This window comes from Pseudorca crassidens, chromosome X, assembly GCF_039906515.1.
Source record: "Pseudorca crassidens isolate mPseCra1 chromosome X, mPseCra1.hap1, whole genome shotgun sequence".
NCBI classification, from domain to species: Eukaryota; Metazoa; Chordata; class Mammalia; order Artiodactyla; family Delphinidae; genus Pseudorca; species Pseudorca crassidens.
Window position 1 is genome coordinate 100,282,208 of NC_090317.1, and position 22,002 is coordinate 100,304,209.

The 22,002-nt window shown below is 42.8% G+C and overlaps 1 protein-coding gene across 1 annotated transcript in view; it reads right to left on the reverse strand.

Moving 5' to 3' along the window:
• Positions 1-21,565, reverse strand: part of XK (X-linked Kx blood group antigen, Kell and VPS13A binding protein) — a 53,031-nt gene extending 31,466 nt beyond the window's left edge. The window contains exons 1-2 of the mRNA XM_067724637.1: positions 20,518-21,565; positions 13,282-13,544 (exon numbers count right to left, since the gene is read on the reverse strand). Coding sequence (XP_067580738.1) covers positions 13,282-13,544; positions 20,518-20,762 — 508 coding nt within the window. The 5' untranslated portion in view covers positions 20,763-21,565. The remainder of the gene's footprint in view (positions 1-13,281; positions 13,545-20,517) is intronic.
• Positions 21,566-22,002: the final 437 nt, after the last annotated feature.

Below are 22,002 nucleotides of genomic sequence, written 5' to 3' on the forward strand. Positions count from 1 at the left end.
GCTAGAATTACTCCTACTGAAGGTCTAAGATTATGAAAAAAAGTCAATTTATGTTTAAGCAAATCGAGTCATTGTTCTGACAAACCAGTATTTTCCACAGTAATGAGATTTTGTAGTACGTCCCCTTGAAGAGCATTTCCAAAGTCTTTAGATAGCTGAAGTCTCTGGACTGATATTATGAGATAATTTATAGAAATTCAATGGATGCCTAGAAAATGTCTAAGAAAGGATACTAAAACACTGATTACTAAGTATAATTTGAGTTTATATACTTTTGCTTCTTATTTATATATTCTACAAAGAGGCTATATCTTTGGGTTTGTAAATGAATATGTTCATTTCTGCCATGATGTGAAACTATAGAAAGGAATTGCGTGGCTGAATAAAGCTGGGTTGAATGTATTCATGAGTTCTACTAAAATGACAGAAATTTACAGCGATCAACCCCCTAGTTTGCGCCATGAAATACAAGTGAGTGCTTAAAAGTTATACTTAATTTATGTAAATGAGACTCTACAAGAATGAGTCTCTACTAGGAGTCTGAAGATAATGAGACACTTTTAAAATTAGGGGCAAAAAAGGGAATGTTTCTGTCCTGAAGTAAAATGACTTGTTCCAGAATGGAAAAGAGGAAGAATGGTGAAGAAAAAAACCTGAATGAATACAGAAAGCTGTAAGTCTGTGGAAAGAGAATCTGAAAAGTAACACCTATCTGTGTTAAAAGTTTGCCAAATCTGCCTCAGTTTTGATGGGTTTACTTGTAAGATTGTCAAAAAGAGATTGTGGGTCCTTTAAAATGAAATATTACATTGAAGCAAACCTAGAATTTATTTGCTCTCTGTGAAAATGAGGAAGTTTTTTGGAGTATTGGTCTGCTCCTAATAAGAGGTTACTCTGCACCTGTATTAGTTTCGTATGGCTGCTGTAACAAATTACCACAAACTTGATGGCTTAAAACAACACACATTTATTCTTTTACAGTTTTGGAGGCCAGAAGTCTCAACTCAGTTTCTCTGGGTTAAAATCAAGGTGTCATTAAGGCCATGCTCCCTCCAGAGGCCCTAGAGAAGAATCCATTTCCTTGACTTTCCAGCTTCTAGAGCTGTATACCTTGCATTCCTTGGCTAGTGGCTCCTTCCTTCATCTTCAAAGCCAGCAGTGTAGCAACTCGCTCCAGTCCTCACATTATCATCTCATTCTGTAATCAAATCACCTCCTGCCTCTCTAGGGACACTTGTCATTACATTAAGGGCCCACCTGGCTAATCTACAATACTCTTCACGTCAATCTCTTTATCTGGATAGTCCTTTTGGCCATATAAAGTTCACAGGTTCTGGGGATTAGAAACTAAATATCTTTGGGGTCATTAACCAGCCGTCGACCTCACCTTCTACGTAATCTGTCCAAATAGCAGAGATTCGATATCTCACCACAATAACGCTTTGCTATGACTTTATCATGCCCTTGATTATTCTCTTTAAAGTAAAAGAAACAATAGAAGTTCTGCATTTACCATTGTGCTAATGATTTTTTTGTATTTAATTAAATGCTATATTGTCACTTTATTTAATAAATAACCAAGCTATAATCATTCATGTACTCAGATACCCACGATCTTATCTTAATTCTCAAACCTCCTGGAAATTTTTCAATTTTGCCTTCCAACACTGAATCCAAAATGAAAAGTGAAATGAAACTTCACAACATCTTTTGGATTTAAAACTGTCTGAGATTTCCCAGAGGCCCCCAGAAAGTAAAAAAGATTTGTTCCTTCACCTTATAAAAAGAGAGGTGTTAGAAATAATTGGCTTCATTTCCTATGTTAGTATTGATTAGTTGCATGAAAAAAAGTCAAATCAAAAGAGGTATTAGCCTTCCCTAGATTAAATGTGAATAGGGAAATATTATTAATATCAATATTTCAGAAGTTTTATGTTGTAAGTGACGTTCTTGGATATTTGTCAGCACCCTTACTGTCCATTATATGTTTCTAATTATCAGAGCCCTGCTGGTGCCTTCCCTGACGATGTTAGGTAACAAAATTATAGTGTTTTTGGTCATATTTAAGTAAATTAAAAAAATAGTCGGGCACACCTTTCTTCTTAAATTTTACTAACAATTTCTAGACCAGTGCTTTTATATATATATATATATATATATATATATATACACACATATATATATATATATTTTTTTTTTCGGTACACGGGCCTCTCACTGTTGTGGCCTCTCCCGTTGCGGAGCACAGGCTCCGGACGCGCAGGCTCAGTGGCCATGGCTCACGGGCCCAGCCGCTCCGCGGCATGTGGGATCTTCCTGGACCGGGGCACGAACCCGTGTCCCCTGCATTCGCAGATGGACTCTCAACCACTGCGCCACCAGGGAAGCCCTAGACCAGTGCTTTTAAAATGAGGAGGCACATCAAACCCTTCTATGGAGTTTTATTAACATAAAGATGTTTAAAATCTACTCTAGACTTCATTGGAGACAGGCTGAATCATTACATTTATAGATATTTTCCCCATACCTCTTTTTTTCTGGATTGGCTTTATTATCCTATTTTGCATGTTACAAAATTTTTCCTCTTCAACTGTACCATTTTCATTATGCATTCGTACCAGACTTTTCACCTGTGAAAATTATCACAAGTCATAAGTGACCCCCAGACATTTAAAGTCTCTGCTATCTCCAGATACATTTTTACTAACTCTGAGGCTACCCTGAAGGCCCTACAATCAGCTACAGGACAGAACTCTTGTCTTCAACAAAGCAGGATCGTCTCAGAACTCTGTGGAAAACGACAGTAACTCTGGTACTTCAAGAAAAGGCTGTTGAGCACAGGCTTCTGACGTCATCACATAATCCCCTTTGAGACCACGTCAGTGGACAGAGTCAGAATTTCAAGAACACCTTAATTGAGAAGGAAATGGATTCATCACACGGCTCTCACACTGTCCAATGGAACAAGGCCTAGGTATACAAAGTCTGAAGACCTGTACTATAAAATCAGCCCTTTGATCCTAATCTGTCTGGCCTCCAAATAAAACACAAGTGGAAGTTCTTGAGAGTGAATTGTTGAGAATGTTTTCCTAGAAACCCAGGACACCTTGACACCTCTACACTGAAGAGTTTGGCTTCTTTTCCCCAGGGGAGACCATTAAACCCTTTCTATGTCAAGACCACCCATTTCTCAGGATACAGCAGAGGAGGCTCAACAACAGGCAGCAGGGCTGGGCTCTCGTCCCTACTGTGGACCCACTTGCCACGTGACCTTGGGAGAGCTGATCGGCATCTCTGGGCCAAAGTGGCCTCAGCTGTAAAATGGAGACCCTAAAACCAATCCCTGTCCTCTGTGCCCCACTTTCAGTAGAGAACTTTCCTTAGGAAAAGATCACAGACTGGTAACTGTACACCTCGAGCAGATCTTTGAGATAATTCAGTCCAACCTCCTCATCTTATAGCCATGGAAGCTGACGTGCCCCAAGTAAACTACACTTACGGGAGACCAGAAAACAGTTTCCCCCCATCTTCTTTCACTATTTTGCACTTTTGTGCCATGAAGACTCTCTTCCACAGTCCAGTTGGTGAATTCTTCTCATCCTACATCTCAGAACCCAAGTATCTCACAGCCGCATTATCTAACCTGTCTCTCTGCTGCAAATTGGTTTCCTTTAGTAGATTTTGCTTTAACAGAAGTTTAGACAGATTTTCCCCACCGCGATTCTACAACCCTAAATATCAGAGAAACCAATCTTCCGTGTTCACGAAGAACTGTAGAGAAATACTAAACGATACAAAATGAAGTTCCTTAGATTTAAAACCATACCCCTAAAAGAATAAAATAAAATAAATTCATTATCTCAATCTGTTTGAACTGTGGATTGCGGACTGGTACTGGTCAAGGAACTGTTTGTTACTGGCCAGCTCCAAAAATGGAAATTGAGAGTCAGCATTTAGGAACACAGCAATCTGGCTTCACCCCAATATTTAAGGGAGTGGGCTCATCCAGTGAATAGGGTCTACACCAGTCCTGGAGATGTGGTACTCCAGTGATGAGTCAAATGTGAGCTGTATATCAGTCATGCATAATAGGACCTCCTATCAGTTCATAAGGAATTAGAACAAAAAGAACAGATAATACTGGCCCTACACTAAAGGCAGTTTGAGAAGCCCTGTACTATAATACATCATCAAATGAGAAAATTGATCCTTCTGAATACTGTGAACTGAGAATTAATCTGTGGTGTGAGTAACAAGTTCAAGTCTCTGTAGTGGCCAGTTACTAGAAGTGAGTGAAGGGGGTGAGACATGAAATCCAAAAGAGACAAGTGGCAGACCAGAGGCCTGACCTTAATGGGAGAGCATCTCGTATCTCCAGTTCACTGCAACCACAGGGACACCCAGACATTTTGATTTCACGAGAGAAGCCAGAAATCCAGATATTCAGGGAAAAAGTCTGTGATTTTAAATGTCAGCAGCTTATGAATTTTCTTTCAAGACGTCTGTGTAGGACTAACAAATGCCATCCAGATTAGGTCTGTAAGCTGCCACTGTGCAGTTTATGCTTTAGGAAAGGATGTATTAGAGGTTACTAGAAGGTCCCTCATTTTAAAATTCTAATTTGGGGCCCCAAAGTCCTGTTCTAAAGAGTCAGAGCCACATGACTGCAGGACCTGTCAGACTCGGGGACCAGGGGAGCCTGGGCCTTCAAAACACCTCTCTTCTCAGAGGTTGTCTTCAGTGGGAGGCCAGCCTAGGTCCCAGGCCTTGTGTTCATGCCAACAGCAAACCGACGTTACTCTCCAAGATCTTTCCAGGCTCGACTCGGGGGCTCATGCCGTCCCACACGTGATGTTTTCCCGTGTGTTGACCTGTGTCTGGTGTCTGACCCTGGCCGGCCCTGACACTGCTTTTGATCACAGACCTCGTTTGGCAGCCACACCCTCCCCAGCATCTGTCCCTACTCACTCCGGTTTTAGTTTTCCCACTCCCAACAGGGCACTGGTCGTCACTGGTGTTCTCTCTGCAGGGCTCGCATTAGAATAAATCCCTCTTCACCATCCCCCTTCCCACCTCTTCAAAATGTACAAAAAGCCTAAACCTGGTTGCCTCATGCTTTCCCAGGGGCAGTGGTTCTCACCCTCTGCCTGCCCTCCTCCCCTGCGTGGACGATTCCCGGTCCCGTGTAGGAGGGGATTTGGCAGGGGGCGCAGTTAGACTGATGACGTGCTGGCCGGGGGCCCCATGTCTCCTGTTAAAGCCACAGGCACAGCTGAAGCACGATTCTTAAAGGGATGGTGGTATAGCTCTGCCTGATTCTCCCATGTCCAGGTGACTCTGCAGAAGGTTTGCCAACACGAGGTCAGTAAAGCTCAACCTCCAAACTCGGACATCAAACAGAGAGTGTAAAAGAGCTCAGGAAGCCTGGCTCCCTGCAGGTGTCCCGGGGACCACTACTGCTGACTACGGCATGGACTGTAAGGGGACCCCCGAGCACACACACCTGCTAATCTGATGTGGCTTACCCACCTACTATGACTTCTCTGGCCCTTAAGGAATTCCTCTGGTGTGACTTTTTTTTTTTTTCCACATCTTTATTGGAGTATAATTGCTTTGCAATGGTGTGTTACTTTCTGCTTTATAGCAAAGTAAATCAGTTATATATATACATATGTTCCCATATCTCTTCCCTCTTGCATCTCCCTCCCTCCCACCCTCCCTATTCCACCCCTCCAGGCAGTCACAAAGCACCAAGCTGATCTCCCTGTGCTATGCGGCTGCTTCCTACTAGCTATCTACCTTACGTTTGGTAGTGTATATATGTCCATGCCTCTCTCTCGCTTTGTCACAGCTTACCCTTCCCTCTCCCCATATCCTCAAGTCCATTCTCTAGTAGGTCTGTGTCTTTATTCCTGTCTTACCCCTAGGTTCCTCATGTCATTTTTTTTTCTTAAATTCCATATATATGTGTTAACATATGGTATTTGTCTTTCTCTTTCTGACTTACTTCACTCTGTATGACAGACTCTAGGTCTATCCATCTCATTACAAATAGCTCAATTTCATTTCTTTTTATGGCTGAGTAATATTCCATTGTATATATGTGCCACATCTTCTTTATCCATTCATCCGATGATGGACACTTAGGTTATTTCCATCTCTGGGCTATTGTAAATAGAGCTGCAATGAACATTTTGGTACATGACTCTTTTTGAAATATGGTTTTCTCAGGGTATAGGTCCAGTAGTGGGATTGCTGGGTCATATGGGAGTTCTATTTGTAGTTTTTTAAGGAACCTCCATACTGTTCTCCATAATGGCTGTACCAATTCATATTCCCACCAGCAGTGCAAGAGGGTTCCCTTTTCTCCACACCCTCTCCAGCATTTACTGTTTCTAGATTTTTTGATGATGGCCATTCTGACTGGTGTGAGATGATATCTCATTGTAGTTTTGAGTTGCATTTCTCTAATGATTAATGATGTTGAGCATTCTTTCACGTGTTTGTTGGCAATCTGTTTATCTTCTTTGGAGAAATGTCTATTTAGGTCTTCTGCCATTTTTGGATTGGGTTGTTTGTTTTTTTGTTATTGAGCTGCATGAGCTGCTTATAAATTTTGGAGATTAATCCTTTGTCAGTTGCTTCAGTTGCAAATATTTTCTCCCATTCTGAGGGTTGTCTTTTGCTCTTGTTTATGGTTTCCTTTGCTGTGCAAAAGCTTTGAAGTTTCATTAGGTCCCATTTGTTTATTTTTGTTTTTATTTCCATTTCTCTAGGAGGTGGGTCAAAAAGGATCTTGCTGTGATTTATGTCATAGAGTGTTCTGCCTATGTTTTCCTCTAAGAGTTTGATAGTTTCTGGCCTTACATTTACGTCTTTAATCCATTTTGAGCTTATTTTTGTGCATGGTGTTAGGGAGTGATCTAATCTCATACTTTTACATGTACCTGTCCAGTTTTCCCAGCACCACTTATTGAAGAGGCTGTCCTTCCTCTACTGTACATTCCTGCCTCCTTTATCAAAGATAAGGTGACCATATGTGCGTGGGTTTATCTCTGGGCTTTCTATCCTGTTCCATTGATCTATCTTTCTGTTTTTGTGCCAGTACCATACTGTCTTGATTACTGTAGCTTTGTAGTATAGTCTGAAGTCAGGGAGTCTGATTCCTCCAGCTCCGTTTTTCGTTCTCAAGATTGCTTTGGCTCTTTGGGGTCTTTTGTGTTTCCGTACAAATTGTGAAATTTTTTTTCTAGTTCTGTGACTTCTGGTCAGGCATCCAGGAGACTATGCTTTGTGCTAAAACAAGCCACGGCCAGAAGCCAAAGTAAACAGCTTTTCCTAATCAAATGCTATTTAACCAACATGGCAGGATTTGAGTATCATGATCGATTCCCTGGCACCACCCACCCTGGAGGCATCTCCCTGTTGGCTGAAGGTCACTGGAAGATGAGGAACCATGCCCTGGAAACCAAGAGGCTCCACTTCAGGGACGGGGTGGCACTGTTGGTGCCATGATGTGACCAGCTGAAGGTGACTCTCCACCTGCAGTCGCTGGGGAGAGGCCTGCTAGCCACTCATGTGAGCAGAAGAGCAAGAGGGGGGCTTGGCGGAGGCCAGGAGGCCTTCACGGCTCTTCTAACGAATCACAAATTTGTGCGGTGGACATCTTGGCAATGAGGCTTCTGTAAATGTTTGGCTGAATGAGCACCAGGTGTCAAGAAAAGTTTCCTGGATTAAACAAGCACCTACTCCACTGAGCTCTAAGCACACCCGACATTGTTACTCTAGATAATGCTGTGAAGTTGGCAAAGGCTCAGTCAGCTCCAAGCTTTATTAGATGGTACAAGGAAGCAGAGACGGTGAGTCACCGGGCAGAGGGGAGCAGACAGGGCGAGGGCTGTCTGGTTCCCGGATGCAGCCCTGGCTTTCCCCCTGCACAGGAGGCACTCTCACTCTTGTCCCCCCACGAGCTTCGAGCTTTGGCAGGCCGGGGTTTTCACAGCCAGAGGCCCAAGCATCCAGCAGTCACGGGAGAACCAGGCCTGGCAGCACCTTGGGGAAACCTGTCTGAGCATCTGGTACACGGGGAGGGAGACACAGGCAGCCATCTGTTAAGGGCGTGCCCTGTGCCAGGCTCTGTGTTAAGCCGCGGTTTACAGGCACACGGTGACTTAGTCTTTGGGAAAATCCCAAGATGGAGGAACGCTGATTATCCCCGTTTTACAGGTGAGGAAGCTGCTGCCCACAGGAAATAGATGAATGTCCAAGATCATGTAGCCAGAAAGTGGGGAACTGGGATGGTGAACCCAGGTCCACTGATGCCACAGTTCAAGCCAGCTGTGCAGCCTCTGATCAGTCCTTTATGACAGGCCAAGAGGCAGCAGACGGTGGCCCTTCAGCATATGATGAACAGGAGAAAATGCCAGATGTTGACATGGCTAGGAGAGCAATTAGATTTATTCTTCACTTGATGTGACAACTCCTTTTTTAACCTAACACAGCACGTAGAGTGTTTATAAGAATTGTGTGTACTTTTGAGTCTATCACTTGGGACAGAATTTATATACTTATACATCTTAAAACATGTATTCAGCCACTGCTAACTCTGTTCCTCTCTCAAATAAATGATCATAGGTTAGGTGTTTCATCTGAGAATGAGATTTATAATTGTGTTTACAATGGGATACATTCAAAAATAAGTCCAGTAATATTTAGTAATCACAAGAACTGCTTGAATTGCAGATGGTAGGTTTATATAATATTACTATTTAATTTACCAGTGTCCACAAGAGAGGACAGAAGGGTATCTTCCACAGAGAGTATCACAGAACTAGCTAAAAACCCCTGTCTCAAGTCCTTGTTTTGTAATGAGGCAGGATATAACGAAATAATATATGTCAGGAACCTGGGAACCATTTTTGACATCTCTCTCTGCCTCACCTTCCCATTCAATCAATCATCACCTTGTTCCACTTCTACATCATTAATATGGCTCCAATAACTCATTTCTCCTGTTCCAGCCCAAGCCATTATCATTCTCAACTTGACCACTGTAGCAGCCCACTTCCTGGCCTCCTTGTTTCTCCCCTCACCCCTTCCAATCCATTTTCCAGAGTAATCAGCTTCTAAAACTAAATCTGATCATGATACTGTGTTGTTTAAAAATCATCAATGGCTTCCTCTTGCCTCTGGGATAAAGTGTGAAATGCTGGGATGCCCTTTCTTGCTTTTCCTTCATTTGACTTCTCCTCATCTACCAGATTTTGGTTTCAACTTAAGTTCCTCTGGAAAATTTTCCCTCATCTCCCAGACTTGGTTAGATTCCCCCAATAGACCCTTACACAGGACTTTCACTTTGCAGGATTGACCTGAAATAAAATAAGTATATGACTATCTGTTTCATGTTTCTCTATCATGTTCCAAAAGGATATGTGCCGGTCCACCCTGTTCACCACTTTACCCTCATAGCCCAGCACAAGGTCAGGAACACAGGACGTTTTCAATACATATTCATTGACTTCATGAATGAATTCACATAAATCTAACCCCAAATCCTGCCTCCTCTGGTAGACAATGAGTACAATTTCCAACTTTAATAAGATGGAGGTAATCAGATCTATCTCACAGGGATGCTGTGAACATGAAACACAATCATGCCAATCACAGTGCCTAGCACAAAGCAAGGATCTGAGAAACAGTCATCATTACTACCAACAGGACCACCTTGACTGGAAGAGACAAGGGCACTTTGAGATCCAGGCAGGCCAAATGGCAGGACGCGGGGGCCTTCACAGAGCACAGTAACCTTGGTGCACTCACCTGGGCCTCAGACCAACCTATCTTCCAAGGTCCAGAGACTTGATCAAGCCCCTGAGAGCTGACTAGTCTCACGCAAAGACTGAGGCTCATAGACAGTGTCCATTATTCACTGACTATGGGAAAAAAACTCTCCAATAATGTATGATTTCATTTATATGAAATATGTACAATAGGAAAATCCATAGAGACAGAAAGTAGGTTAGTGATAGCCAGGGTCTGGGGAGGGGAAATGAGGAGTGACTGCTAACGGGTATGGGATTTCTTTTCTACGTAAGGAAAATATTCTAAAATTAGATAGTGGTGATGGTTACACAACACTGTGAATATCCTAAAATCTACTGAATTGTACTCTTAAAATGGTGAATTTTATGTTATATGCATTATACTGCAATTAACAAAAACCTCTCCAGTGGACCACGTGGCCAGCTCCACCTCCCCTTTAAGCTCTGCCAAGGCCAAATTCATCAATGTTTGCTCAGTGAGCATAGAATCAGAGAGGAGGGGTTATATAGACTTTGAAAGTTGAATGGGGTCAGGTTCTGATGGACTTCATGTCCCTCTCCTGTCAAGAATGGACATTTCTATCGGTCTGGACACAAGGTGTGGCAGATACTGTTAGCTGCCCACTCAATATCCATTCCTCCTCTTAGTTTAAGAAAACATAATTTCCTTGTGGGTGGCAAGGGGCCCAACCCTGGGCAGGTTATGACTAGTCTAGTCCAGTGTTCCCAAACTTTGCTGAAGATAAAAATTACCTGGAGCATTTATTTAAAAAACAAAAGAGAAAAAAATCAAGAGACATATCGTAGGCTCCCATTCCATACCCAGCAAATCACAATTTCCAGGTTATCTGTAGATTTTTAACAGCCCCCCCCTCCACCTCCTGTGACTCTAATCAACGTCAGCAAAGTTGAAGGAATGCTGCTGTAAGCCACTGGTGGCAATCATTTCTATGCCCAGCTTTCCTAGCATTTCTTGCACCGAGGTGACCATGTGACCAGTCCTGGTCAATGAGACCTAAATAAAGTCTATTAGGGAGGTTTCTAGGAAAGCTTTTCCTTACTAATAAAGGAAGAAAGACACTCGCCCTTCTGCCTTCATCCCTCTTCCTACCTTGAATGCAGCTACGATGGATTCTATGCAGTAGCAACCCAAAAGAAAGACCAGTGGAACTTCAGGAACATCAACTCTACCATTGTGAGCAGCTGATATAATGCCAGCAACGGCCTAACTCCAACTTCATCTTAGATAAGCAAAATAATGGGTTGTTTAACCTTGTAGTCAAGTGTTTATTCCTTGCACCAAATGCATTCCTAATCATATGACAGATATTGCCAATGTTTGCCTCTGTGACACACCCCAGCCTGTCCTCCAATTACAACTGCCTTTCCCCTTCCGGGTGAGGGATCCCTTCCTCAGATATGTTAAGGCAGTGATTAGGGTTAGTCAAAACCTATACAACTGGCAGTCATCTACATTTTTAAGAGGACCATGCCCACTTCCTTTCTCTCTATATATTTGATTGATCATTTAATTCTCAGAGGACTTATTCCAAGTTCTTGGGGGGCATGTCACAGATATTCTTTGTGACACTGACATTTTATGAGATATCTCATATTTTATGAGATAGACATTTCATTTTCCTGAATAGAATTCTATCTGAAAAACTGTAACTAGGGTTGGCAAACTTTCTGTAGAGAGCCAGACAGTAAATACTTTATGCTTTGTGGCCCATGCTTTCTGTGTTGCAACTATTCAACGACTCAACTCTGCTAAAAAAACAAACAAACAAACAAAGCAGACATAGAGAACAGGTAAATGAAAGGGTGTGACTGCATTCCAATAAAATTTTATTTACAAAAACAAGCAGTGCCTGATTACACCCATGGGCTGCTGTTTGCCAACTTCTGAACTAAAAGACAATCTTCATTTTCAATAACTTGAGAAAAAAATTGAATCTACTTGTAAAAATCAAATAGGTTATCACCACATCTGGTCTCTTGCTGTGTTCCTGCCACATAGAAAAATAATGAACTGGGAAAAGGGTATAGTGGCATGCAGAGGACTCACCTTGGTCAATGCCCATTCTAGTTATAAGTCCTTAGAGAACAAGGATGCTGCTACATTTATTGAGCACCTACTGTCTACCTGTGGCTGTGGGAGGCATTTTCACATAAATGTTAATCCACCAAGGTCCAAGATCTCAACCTAAAGTCCTGATATATCTTAAGAATTACAGTCACTCTGAGGTAACCTGGATAAGGGATACAGTTGTAACATGCAAATATCCTGTGACCCAGCCATAAATTAAAGTCATTTTACCATCCAGCCTAGATTATAGGCAGAAAGAGGATAATACTGAGGGAAGTGAGATTAATGAGTGATTTATTTTAAAAGATTCCAGTTTCAGTGCTGTCTTAAATATGCATTTTTTCAGCCTAAGGCTTTTAACTCACTTTTGTTTATCTATATAGCAAAACTTACCAGAATATCTGGTTTTCATTTACTAATAATATTAATATTTGTGAAGGATTCTTTCCTCTTTTCATATGAAGGTTTTTCACTTGTGTCCAATGCATGTACAGGTTTTTTCTTTAAAATATGGCTTAATCAAAACCTGCCCTCAATTTGATGATGCGAGAATAGCCCAAAGGTTAGAGAACTGTGTTCATTTTAAAGCTGAGATACCTATTAGAACTTCAAGAAAACAGGACAGTGCTCTTGATTCCCTCATTCACCGCAAAAAAGCTGTTACAACCAACTGTGTATCAGCTGGTTTACAACTATCACTGAATGACAGAGGCAAAAACCAAAGAGGCCCAGCCTCTGGCGGCTGTATTTTCAGCCTACGGCAAGTTGTATTTTCCAAAATGGTCACAGCAGTGAACTTCTAGAACTCTGCCATTCCCCAACAAAAGTCAGAGATTTCTTTCCTCCCTTTCCCTTGAACCTCTACAGGATTCCTGACTGCTTCAACAAAGAAAATACAGAAGTGATGCTGCATGACTTCCAATGCTGGATCACAAAAGGGATACTCTACCACCTGGCCCTCTCTCACTCTTCGGATACTTGCCCTTGAAAGCAGCCACCATGCTGTGAGGAAGCCCAAACTAACCTACATGGAGAGATGAAGTGGGGAAGATCTGAAGCCCCGAGCAACAGCCAGCATCGACCGTAAGAAATGCGAGTGAATGAGTCCTCAATGGATTCTAACTCTACATCTTTGATCCACCCCGGCTAATACACAGTGGAGCATAGGTGAGCCCTGCCTAAAGGGCAGATTCATAAGCAAAATAAACGTCGTTATTATTTTACTTCACTATGTTTTGAGCTTAGTAACTGGAACACAGACTTAGGATTGGATGCACATATAAACGAACTTCGCCAAAAACAAGATAAACCTTATGTTTTGCTCTCCACTTTGATTCCCAAATGCAAATAGAAATTAAAAAATATACATACACCTTCCGATAGTGACATCCTGCTGCAGGGCGGTTATATACAGCTGCAGGGTCAGTTGAGGGGCTGAGCCCAGGAAAGCCTGGATCACTGATGCCCGGCTGAATGCAGATCGGTGGGTGAATAGCTTGCCCTCTGCCTGGCCCACTTCCTTCTCAATTTCCTCTGAGAGGCCATTTTTTGGCATCTGTCGCTTCTTGGTGATGCTGACATAAGGCTCTTCAATGTGGTTTGACTGACAATAGATGCAGAAGACTTCAAAACACCTGGAAACAAACCAGCAAGTCATGACAATCAGAGGCAGACAGGATTCTGTCTTTTCTCAGTTACCCTGCTTTCACTTAGCCTGATTCTCAAAGCCTTGACTTGGTTACTCTGAACCGTAGCCTCTCCTCTAAAATCATCCTCTCTAAGGACCAGTTCTGAGCATGCAGTCCTCTTGAGGCCCTCCACCAGGCCAACTGGCCTGAGTGTGAACCAAATTCAGAGGTGATACCGAAGGCCACTGAGGCAAGGAAACCAAGTAGAGAATGGAATAGGAAGTGGTTCAGGCTCCAGAGCCACAGAAAAACATTCCATTTCCCTTCCTGACACATATTAGCTGTGCAGCCCTGGACACGTCATTTAACCCAAGCCCTTTCCCTCAATTACAAAGCAGAGATAAAACCTACTTTGCTGCACTGTTATGGAGATAATACAGTATATGGGTATGTGTGTATGCATGTATATACACACACACATATATTTGTGTATATATATAGATATATATATATGCACATATATATTTTTCACATCTAATAGATGTCCCAAATCACCTCAGTTAAAACAGCAGCTACGGGACTTCCCTGGTGGCGCAGTGGTTAAGAATCTGCCTGCCAATGCAGGGGACACAGGTTCAAGCCCTGGTCCGGGAAGATCCCACAGGCCACGGAGGAACTAAACCTGTGCGCCACAACTACTGAGCCTGCGCTCTAGAGCCCTTGAGCCACAACTGCTGAGCCCACGCACCTAGAGCCCGTGCTCCACAACAAGAGATGCCACCGCTCGCTGCAACTGGAGAAAAGCCCACGGGCAGCAACGAAGACCCAACGTGGCCAAAAATAAATAAAATAAAATAAATAAACTTATATATATTTAAAAAAAACAGCAGCTATGGTTGGAAGATCCCCCAGTAGTTTCCCATCTAGAATTCCCCTGGAAGACCACATTACCATCTCTGCTCTCTTAAGCTTTTACGGGACATGACTAAAGTCAACCATGCCTGGAAGCCTGCCAGCTCTGTCTTATCTATGGAGTTTCAAGCCTGCCCTAGGGATGGAGCCTTAAGCAGTCACCTTTCTAGACTGATAGAGTACCTGGCTTTTAAAATTGGATTTCCCTCTTTAGGTAATGATATGGGTATCAAAGAGAGGAAGAGTACTGACGTATACGATTTATACACACACACTCACAAATGGATTGAGGGATTGATATAGGAATGGACAGATGTGTGAAATAAAACATTAACTGTAGAATCTAGGTGACAAGTACTTGGGTGTTCACCGTACAATTCTTTCAAGTTGTCTTCTGTATGTTTGTAAATTTTCATAACAAAATGTTGGGGAAAAGTATTTTTTTCCTAGGAATAAGAAAAACGTTCATGGCCTTAGGTTTAAAAATTGTTAAAGGACATTTTTTTCCCCAAACGTGCATTTTTATAACAACCTTATAATGCTGCCAGAAGATTTTATGGCTTCGTTTATTTTATTGAGTATTGTTAACTTTGTTCTCTCACCTCGAGGCAACCAGGGCAACAAGAATACACGCATAATTTGAAAGAATAAAACCTGATGTAAGAAACGAAATGCAGGAACTTCTTTAGTGAATACAAACTGGATATATTTTGTGATTATTATCCTTGTTCGTTTGTTCCTGAGAGAAAAAAAGGTACGTAGTAGTATGGGGGGAAGGGGAGGGAGAGTGACAGGCAATTATCTGCTACATTTTGTCCACTGGGGTCATGGACACTTTATTACATGAAAATATGTAAAACAGTGTGGACCAGCTTGTTCAGCTGAAAACAATGAAGTTCAAGGTTTTGAGTTCAAGTCCAGCTTATCCAACTGAATTTGTTCTGAGGAAAAACTCAAATCTATGACTGAGGACTGCTTGAGGCCTAGCAACTTTACACTGTTGGATCACTGACCACAACAAGGACTAGAAGACAGAATAAACTGACCATCTTCTTTATTCTCAAATATGTGATGAATGCAGATGCACTCTGCTAAGTGCTGTGGGGAATGCAAAGATAGCTGGATACCCCGCCTCATTCAGAGGTGCTCACAATCTAAGCAAGAATATGGGACCTATACATAATAAGGATAATAAATAATTAATACAACTAATATTTATATAGCACTTTCAGTTTATAAGATATTTCTCATATATTTCCTCACTTAGAAAGAAAGCCTACTGCAAAAATTTGAATCATACCATTATTTGTAATAGCAAAATTCTGGAAATACTCTAAAGGTCCTCAAATAAAACAATGATTAAATAAATCCTAATATATGTATTCAATGAAATATTATCCAGTCCTTAAAATTGACAGTATACACATACATATACTGATATATAAAAATGTTTCCTATATTTGGTAAGCAAAAGGAGTAAATTACAATGGAATATATATAGAAAATTCCATTTTTAATAAAAAGAAAATTACATATATATACATACACACAAATCACACACACATACACACCTATACACGTAAATAGTAAAGTGCCTGAGCTGGCTCATACTGACTCATGAGACAATTAAGTAGTTCGGAATTTTTTTTTTTTTTTTTTTGGCTGCATTGGGTCTTCAATGCTGCACACGGGCTTTCTCTAGTTGCAGCAAGCAGGGGCTACTCTTCGTTGCAGTGCACGGGCTTATCATTGTGGTGGCTTCTCTTGTTGCAGAGCATGGGCTCTAGGCACACGGGCTTTAGTAGTTGCAGCATGTGGGCTCAGTAGTTGTGGTACGCAGGCCCTAGAGCACACAAGCTCAGTAGTTGTGGCTCGCAGGTTCTAGAGCACAGGCTCAGTAGTTGTGGCACATGGGCTTACTTGCTCTGCAGCATGTGGGATCTTCCCAGACCAGGGATTGAACCCACGTCCCCTGCACTGGCAGGCAGATTCTTAACCACCATCCCACCAGGGAAGCCCAATAGTTAGGAATTTTGTGAGCCAGTTCTTAAACAACTTCATAACTTGAAATAGGCCATAATGGAAATACTTAAATCACAGAAATCAGCAAATACTACAAATCAGGGCTTCCACTCCCGCCCTGCCACCCCCAGACAGTTTACGGTTTACCAGCTTACCACTGTAAAAATATTAGTAAGGATATACAACAAAACATTAAGAATTGTTTTCTTTAGTTAGCTGGATTAGAACTTTAAAATTTTTTTAGTTGTGCTTATCTGTTTTCTGCCCTTCTGTTGTTTCAACAACAAATATATTTTACTTGAATAATAAAATCAAGCTCAGAATTTTTTTTTTTTTTTTTTTGCGGTATGCGGGCCTCTCACTGTTGTGGCCTCTCCCGTTGCGTAGCAACAGGCTCCGGACGCGCAGGCTCAGCGGCTATGGCTCATGGGCCCAGCCGCTCCGCGGCATGTGGGATCTTCCCGGACCGGGGCACGAACCCGTGTCCCCTGCATCGGCAGGCGTACTCTCAACCACTGTACCACCAGGGAAGCTCAAGCTCAGAATTTTTAAAGACTAAAACAAACAAACAAGTGAAACACCAGCACATGTTAAGAGCTGAATGAATAAAATGAAGGTTCAGAGGAAAAAGCAATTCTCTGGATGCTGAGGAGGGGCTGTGTTTAATGGAAAGCATTTGCAGTCTACCAATGGAAATGAAAGAAGGTCCCAGAAGGAGCTAATCACAGAGGTGGCCCTGAAACCCAGGCGTACCCCCTTGCAATCCACTGTTCTTCCCAACTAATAAAAATCTTAGCACAGAGTTTCACATGTAGTAGGTGTTTAATAAACTTGTGAAAGGCCCTAAGACTTCTGCTATTTGCCACTACTGGTTAAGAAAGCTGATAAGAAACACACTCTACTATTCTTCTTGGAATTCTGCAAGACTCATACAATTACTCCAAACGAGTTTTGTTTTGTTTTGTTTTGTTTTACTTGAGAAGTTGTCTAAATGTAGCCATAAATTAAGTATTTTCATCAAAATCATTCAAGGTAGTTTTTCAGTATTGTGTAGACCAAGGTTTGGCAAACATTTTCTGTATTTACAAAGAGTAAATATTTTAGGCTTTGCAGGCCCTGGTCTCTATTGCAACTACTCAACTCTGCCACTGTAGTGCAAAGGCAGCCACAGACTACACAGAAATGAATGAGCGTGGCTGTGTGCCAATAAAACTTTATTTACAAAAACAGGCCATAGGGGGATTTCACCTGTGGGGCATAGTTTGCTGATTCCTAATGTAGGTAATCAGCAGGTTGATCTATTTTTTTTCCACTTTATCCCATTTTCAAGCGCCATAGTGGAAAGAGTTTATTCCTTAGCTGAAACCATGCATGTTGGTGTCAGCACAAATAATCTGTGGTACCAGAGACCCTCTAAGGTAGTTAATAAAAACACGTTTTCAAAAGAAATACTGATTATGATTTCCTATACGCCACGTTATCTTCCTATGACACACATGCTCTGAGAAGCTACACAAGAACCAAACTGGTTAAAAAGAAAGAAAAGCCACTTGCATAATCTCACTGAGCCTCAGTTCTCAACTGTAAAAAAAAGATAATGACAGTTAGCTCACAAGGTTTTACAGTGGATGGAATTAAATACTGTATGTAAAAGCACTTTGCAAGCAACAAGAAAACTCTTCAAACTTAGGCCATTATTATTTTAAAGTCTTTTGAAAGTTTACTAAAGAGAGAAGTACAATGGTGAATCATCTTGCAATGTTCTATAAAAAATACTAGACTCACAGATATAGAGAACAAACTAGTGGTTGCCAGTGGGGAGAGGGAAGGGGGAGGGCCAATATAGGGGTAGGAGATTAAGGGGTACAAACTATTAGGTATAAAATAAGCTATAAGGATATATTGTACAACATGGGCAATATAGCCTATATTTTATAATAACTATAATTGGAGTATAACCTTTAAAATTGTGAATCACTATATATTGTCCACCTGTAACTTATATAATATTGTGTATCAACTATACTTGAATAAAAAAATTACTAGAACTTCTTAGCTTTTACTTTATAAAGCCAGATTTTTATGTGCCATTTTTCCTCATTATACCAGTGAAGAAGAATGGGGGAAAATTCCTAGAACCTGTAACTCATTTATATTTACTCCTTCTCCCAGTTAATTTAAAAAGTTAACATAACTGTAAAAGAATGATAAACAAATTTTTCTGTTGTTAAGAGGTGCTTTTCCCCACTCTGGTTTTCCAGAGTATCTATTATCATTCACAGTAAGATTGTCCTTAAAATAGAAAAAAATAAATTCAAGACATTATTCAATGTTTGTATTGTTCCAACCTAGGCTTAATGAGGAAACAACCCTTCAAATTGCAACTACAGTTTTAAATATAAGACTGATATAAATGAAATATGGTGCTCTCCCAATGCCTCCCTGAAGAAGGAGCGGGGCCTAGTTTGCGGTCTTTAGCCCATAATTATTACAGTGTAATGTAATGCAGCTGAACTGAGTGAACTCAAAAACATCATCTCACCTAAAAAGAACATGAGTTTGGTTAGTTAGTACCCACCCCAAATTAAACAGAGCTAAATTATCCCAAAACAGTTTTAAAATATTACTAAGTTCAATCGATAAGAAGGGAAGAGAGACTCTCCTTTGTTTGGGGGAAATAATTTTGATCTTTATGTGAAGCTGATGTCTTAGAGTTAGAATAGAAGCAAACAGTCAGCAGGAAGAACTTGCAATAAGATATTAAGTCACACTAATACACAACATCAAGTTGCTTTTCTTTTCATCTGGAAGCTAAGAGGCTTGGAACCACAGTTTGCGTATCTCAGCGTGGGTCCAATATCTTCTTGAAAGAAATCAGCTGCATTAGAATGAAAGCGCCCTTGTTAACGGAAGCGGGTTGTTTATTCCTTTGTTTTTTATGTTTTATTTTGCTTTTCCCCCAAAAAGACATTGACCCGTTCAGAATTTTCTGGAAATAGGTCTCTTTATGGTATTGAAACTTTATTTATAGTTGAGAAGTTATCTCTCCAAAGCACCATGAAACATGTAGAAAAGTATAATAAAAGAGTAAATGATGCACTTTTCTATATTTTTCAGGAGAAAATGAAAATCACCCATAACTCCATCATCCAGAAATTACTACTCTTGCGTCTCTGGCCTTTCCACCTCTTCCAATTCTTCTACCACCTACATCTAAAGTTCAGTATTATAAATTTGTTTCTAATCCAGATAGAAACCCTTTGTTTTGCTTTTCCTACAGAGATGAAAGATATCAAAACGACACATTTAAAACTCTCTTCATGGTCCTTAGATAAGCCAAACTCTACTTCATTACCAGGGATTTCTTTTTCTACTTGCTTTGTGTTAATACAGTTTAATTTCCAGAAATGTCACTAACAGTTTTTCTCAACGCCCAGCAAGTGTTGGGGTCTTCATGACACTTGTGTTCCAACTTCACTGACTGCGTTTAGAAGGTAGGCAGGGCCCCGAAGACATTTCTACAACCCCGTGTGTTACACATCCGAGAGAAAAGAAAGATGCGTGGATTTCTAGAGTCATGTATGTCATGTATGAGAATTACGTAAGTTAATATTTGTAAAAAGTGCAGAACAGTGCCTGGCACACTCCACGTGTTTGATCAATTTAAATTCAATCAGCCGTATACACTTCTACTCTAACGGCCATTTAGAACCCACTTCCTAAGGGCCCGTCATGACACAAACTCATCCTGCCAGATCTCACCTGATCTCAGGGAAAGCATGTCTTTTATGAGGTCGAAGTGTATAAAACTGACCTTTCTGTTCGTCAAATTCAGTTGACTATCAGCAATTTCCTACGCTCGCCCCTAACAGGAAGGCTGTACGCCCCGGCTCGATTCCCACTCTCCCAGGTTCCTGTCGCATTCCTGTGACAGCAACGGTGGAGCTCAGGAGCCGAGGGGCCGGCGTGGGCCCGGTCCGCGACGCCGGCCACCTGTCCCCTCCCCCGGGAGGCCCGACCCCGCCGCCGGGGGTCCCGCACGCACCTGAACAGTGGCCCGAGCTGTAGCAGGTGCAGCAGCAGCACGAGCGGCCGGTCACGGCTGAAGTCGCGGTGCACGAAGAGGAGCGTGAGCTGCACAAGGGCGCAGGGCAGCAGTGAGAAGAGCAGCGTCAGCGCCTGCCACATGCCGTCCCCGCCCGAGCGGTAGGTGCTGCTCAGGTACAGCGCCGCCGTCGTCTCGGCCACGAACAGGAACACGGACGCCAGCACCGAGCCCGGGAATTTCATCTCCGCGCGTCAGCGGCGCGCACCGGCGACAGACGCGGTGGCGGTAGCGGTAGCGGTGGCGGCGGCGGCTGTCCCGGGGGCTCCCGGCATGCCCGGCCCCAACTGCTCCCGCGCTACGCGTTGCCCGCCAAGGGCGCGAGACCCGGGCCCTGGAGCTGGGCCTGGGGTCAAGCAAACCCGCGGGGCTGGGGCGGGGCGCGCGGCCGGGTCGGGACACGCCCACGCGCACCGTGCGCCGCCCGCGCGCCTCAGTGCCTGCCGCGTCTCTGCGGTGACGAACCGTAGGCAGGCCGCGAACCTGCGCCCAGCTATAGCCCGCGCCGAGCCCCACAGGAGGCGGCGGGTCCCGCCGGCCCCGCGCGCAGCCGCTGGGTCCTAGAGCCCTTTGGTCGGCGCTCGCGTGGGAAACCGTCACATCCCTTCGAAAACCCGCAGCCCATGGGGCCCGGAATCGGGGTCAGGATGACTTTCCAGCCCAGTCTCTATTTTCTGGACCTAAATAACGCCTAATTCCTCAAAGAACCAGCGTTTCCGGTCACTTAAAAATAAGCAGACCACACAGATGCTTTTCAAAGTACAAGCACCCAGGATGTACCTTTTCACTGGGCCAAGTCTGAAGCATTGCTTCCAAGGTGAAAGAGCATCAGTGATAATCCCTAAGAGCCAACGCTCTCTTTCCCAGAAAAACTGCCTTCAAAATATATTCCTCAGGGCTTCCCTGGTGGCGCAGTGTTTGAGAGTGCCGTGGGCCATGGCCGCTGAGCCTGCGCGTCCGGAGCCTGTGCTCCGCAACGGGAGAGGCCACAGCAGTGAGAGGCCCACATACCGCAAAAAAAAAAAATATATATATATATATATATATTCCTCTGTGGGCTTCCCTGGTGGCGCAGTGGTTGAGAATCTGCCTGCCAATGCAGGGGACACGGGTTCGAGCCCTGGTCTGGGAAGATCCCACATGCTGCAGAGCAACTAAGCCCGTGAGCCACAACCACTGAGCCTGCGCGTCTGGAGCCTGTGCTCTGCAACAAGAGAGGCCGCGATAGAGAGCGGCCCGCGCACCGCGATGAAGAGTGGCCCCCGCTCACCGCAACTAGAGAAAGCCCTCGCACAGAAACGAAGACCCAACACAGCCAAAAATAAAAATAAATAAATAAGTTAAAATATATATATATATATTCCCCTGTAACTGATTAAATCAGCCAGGCGAAGACCAGGACCTAATAAGGAAACGGTTTTCTAG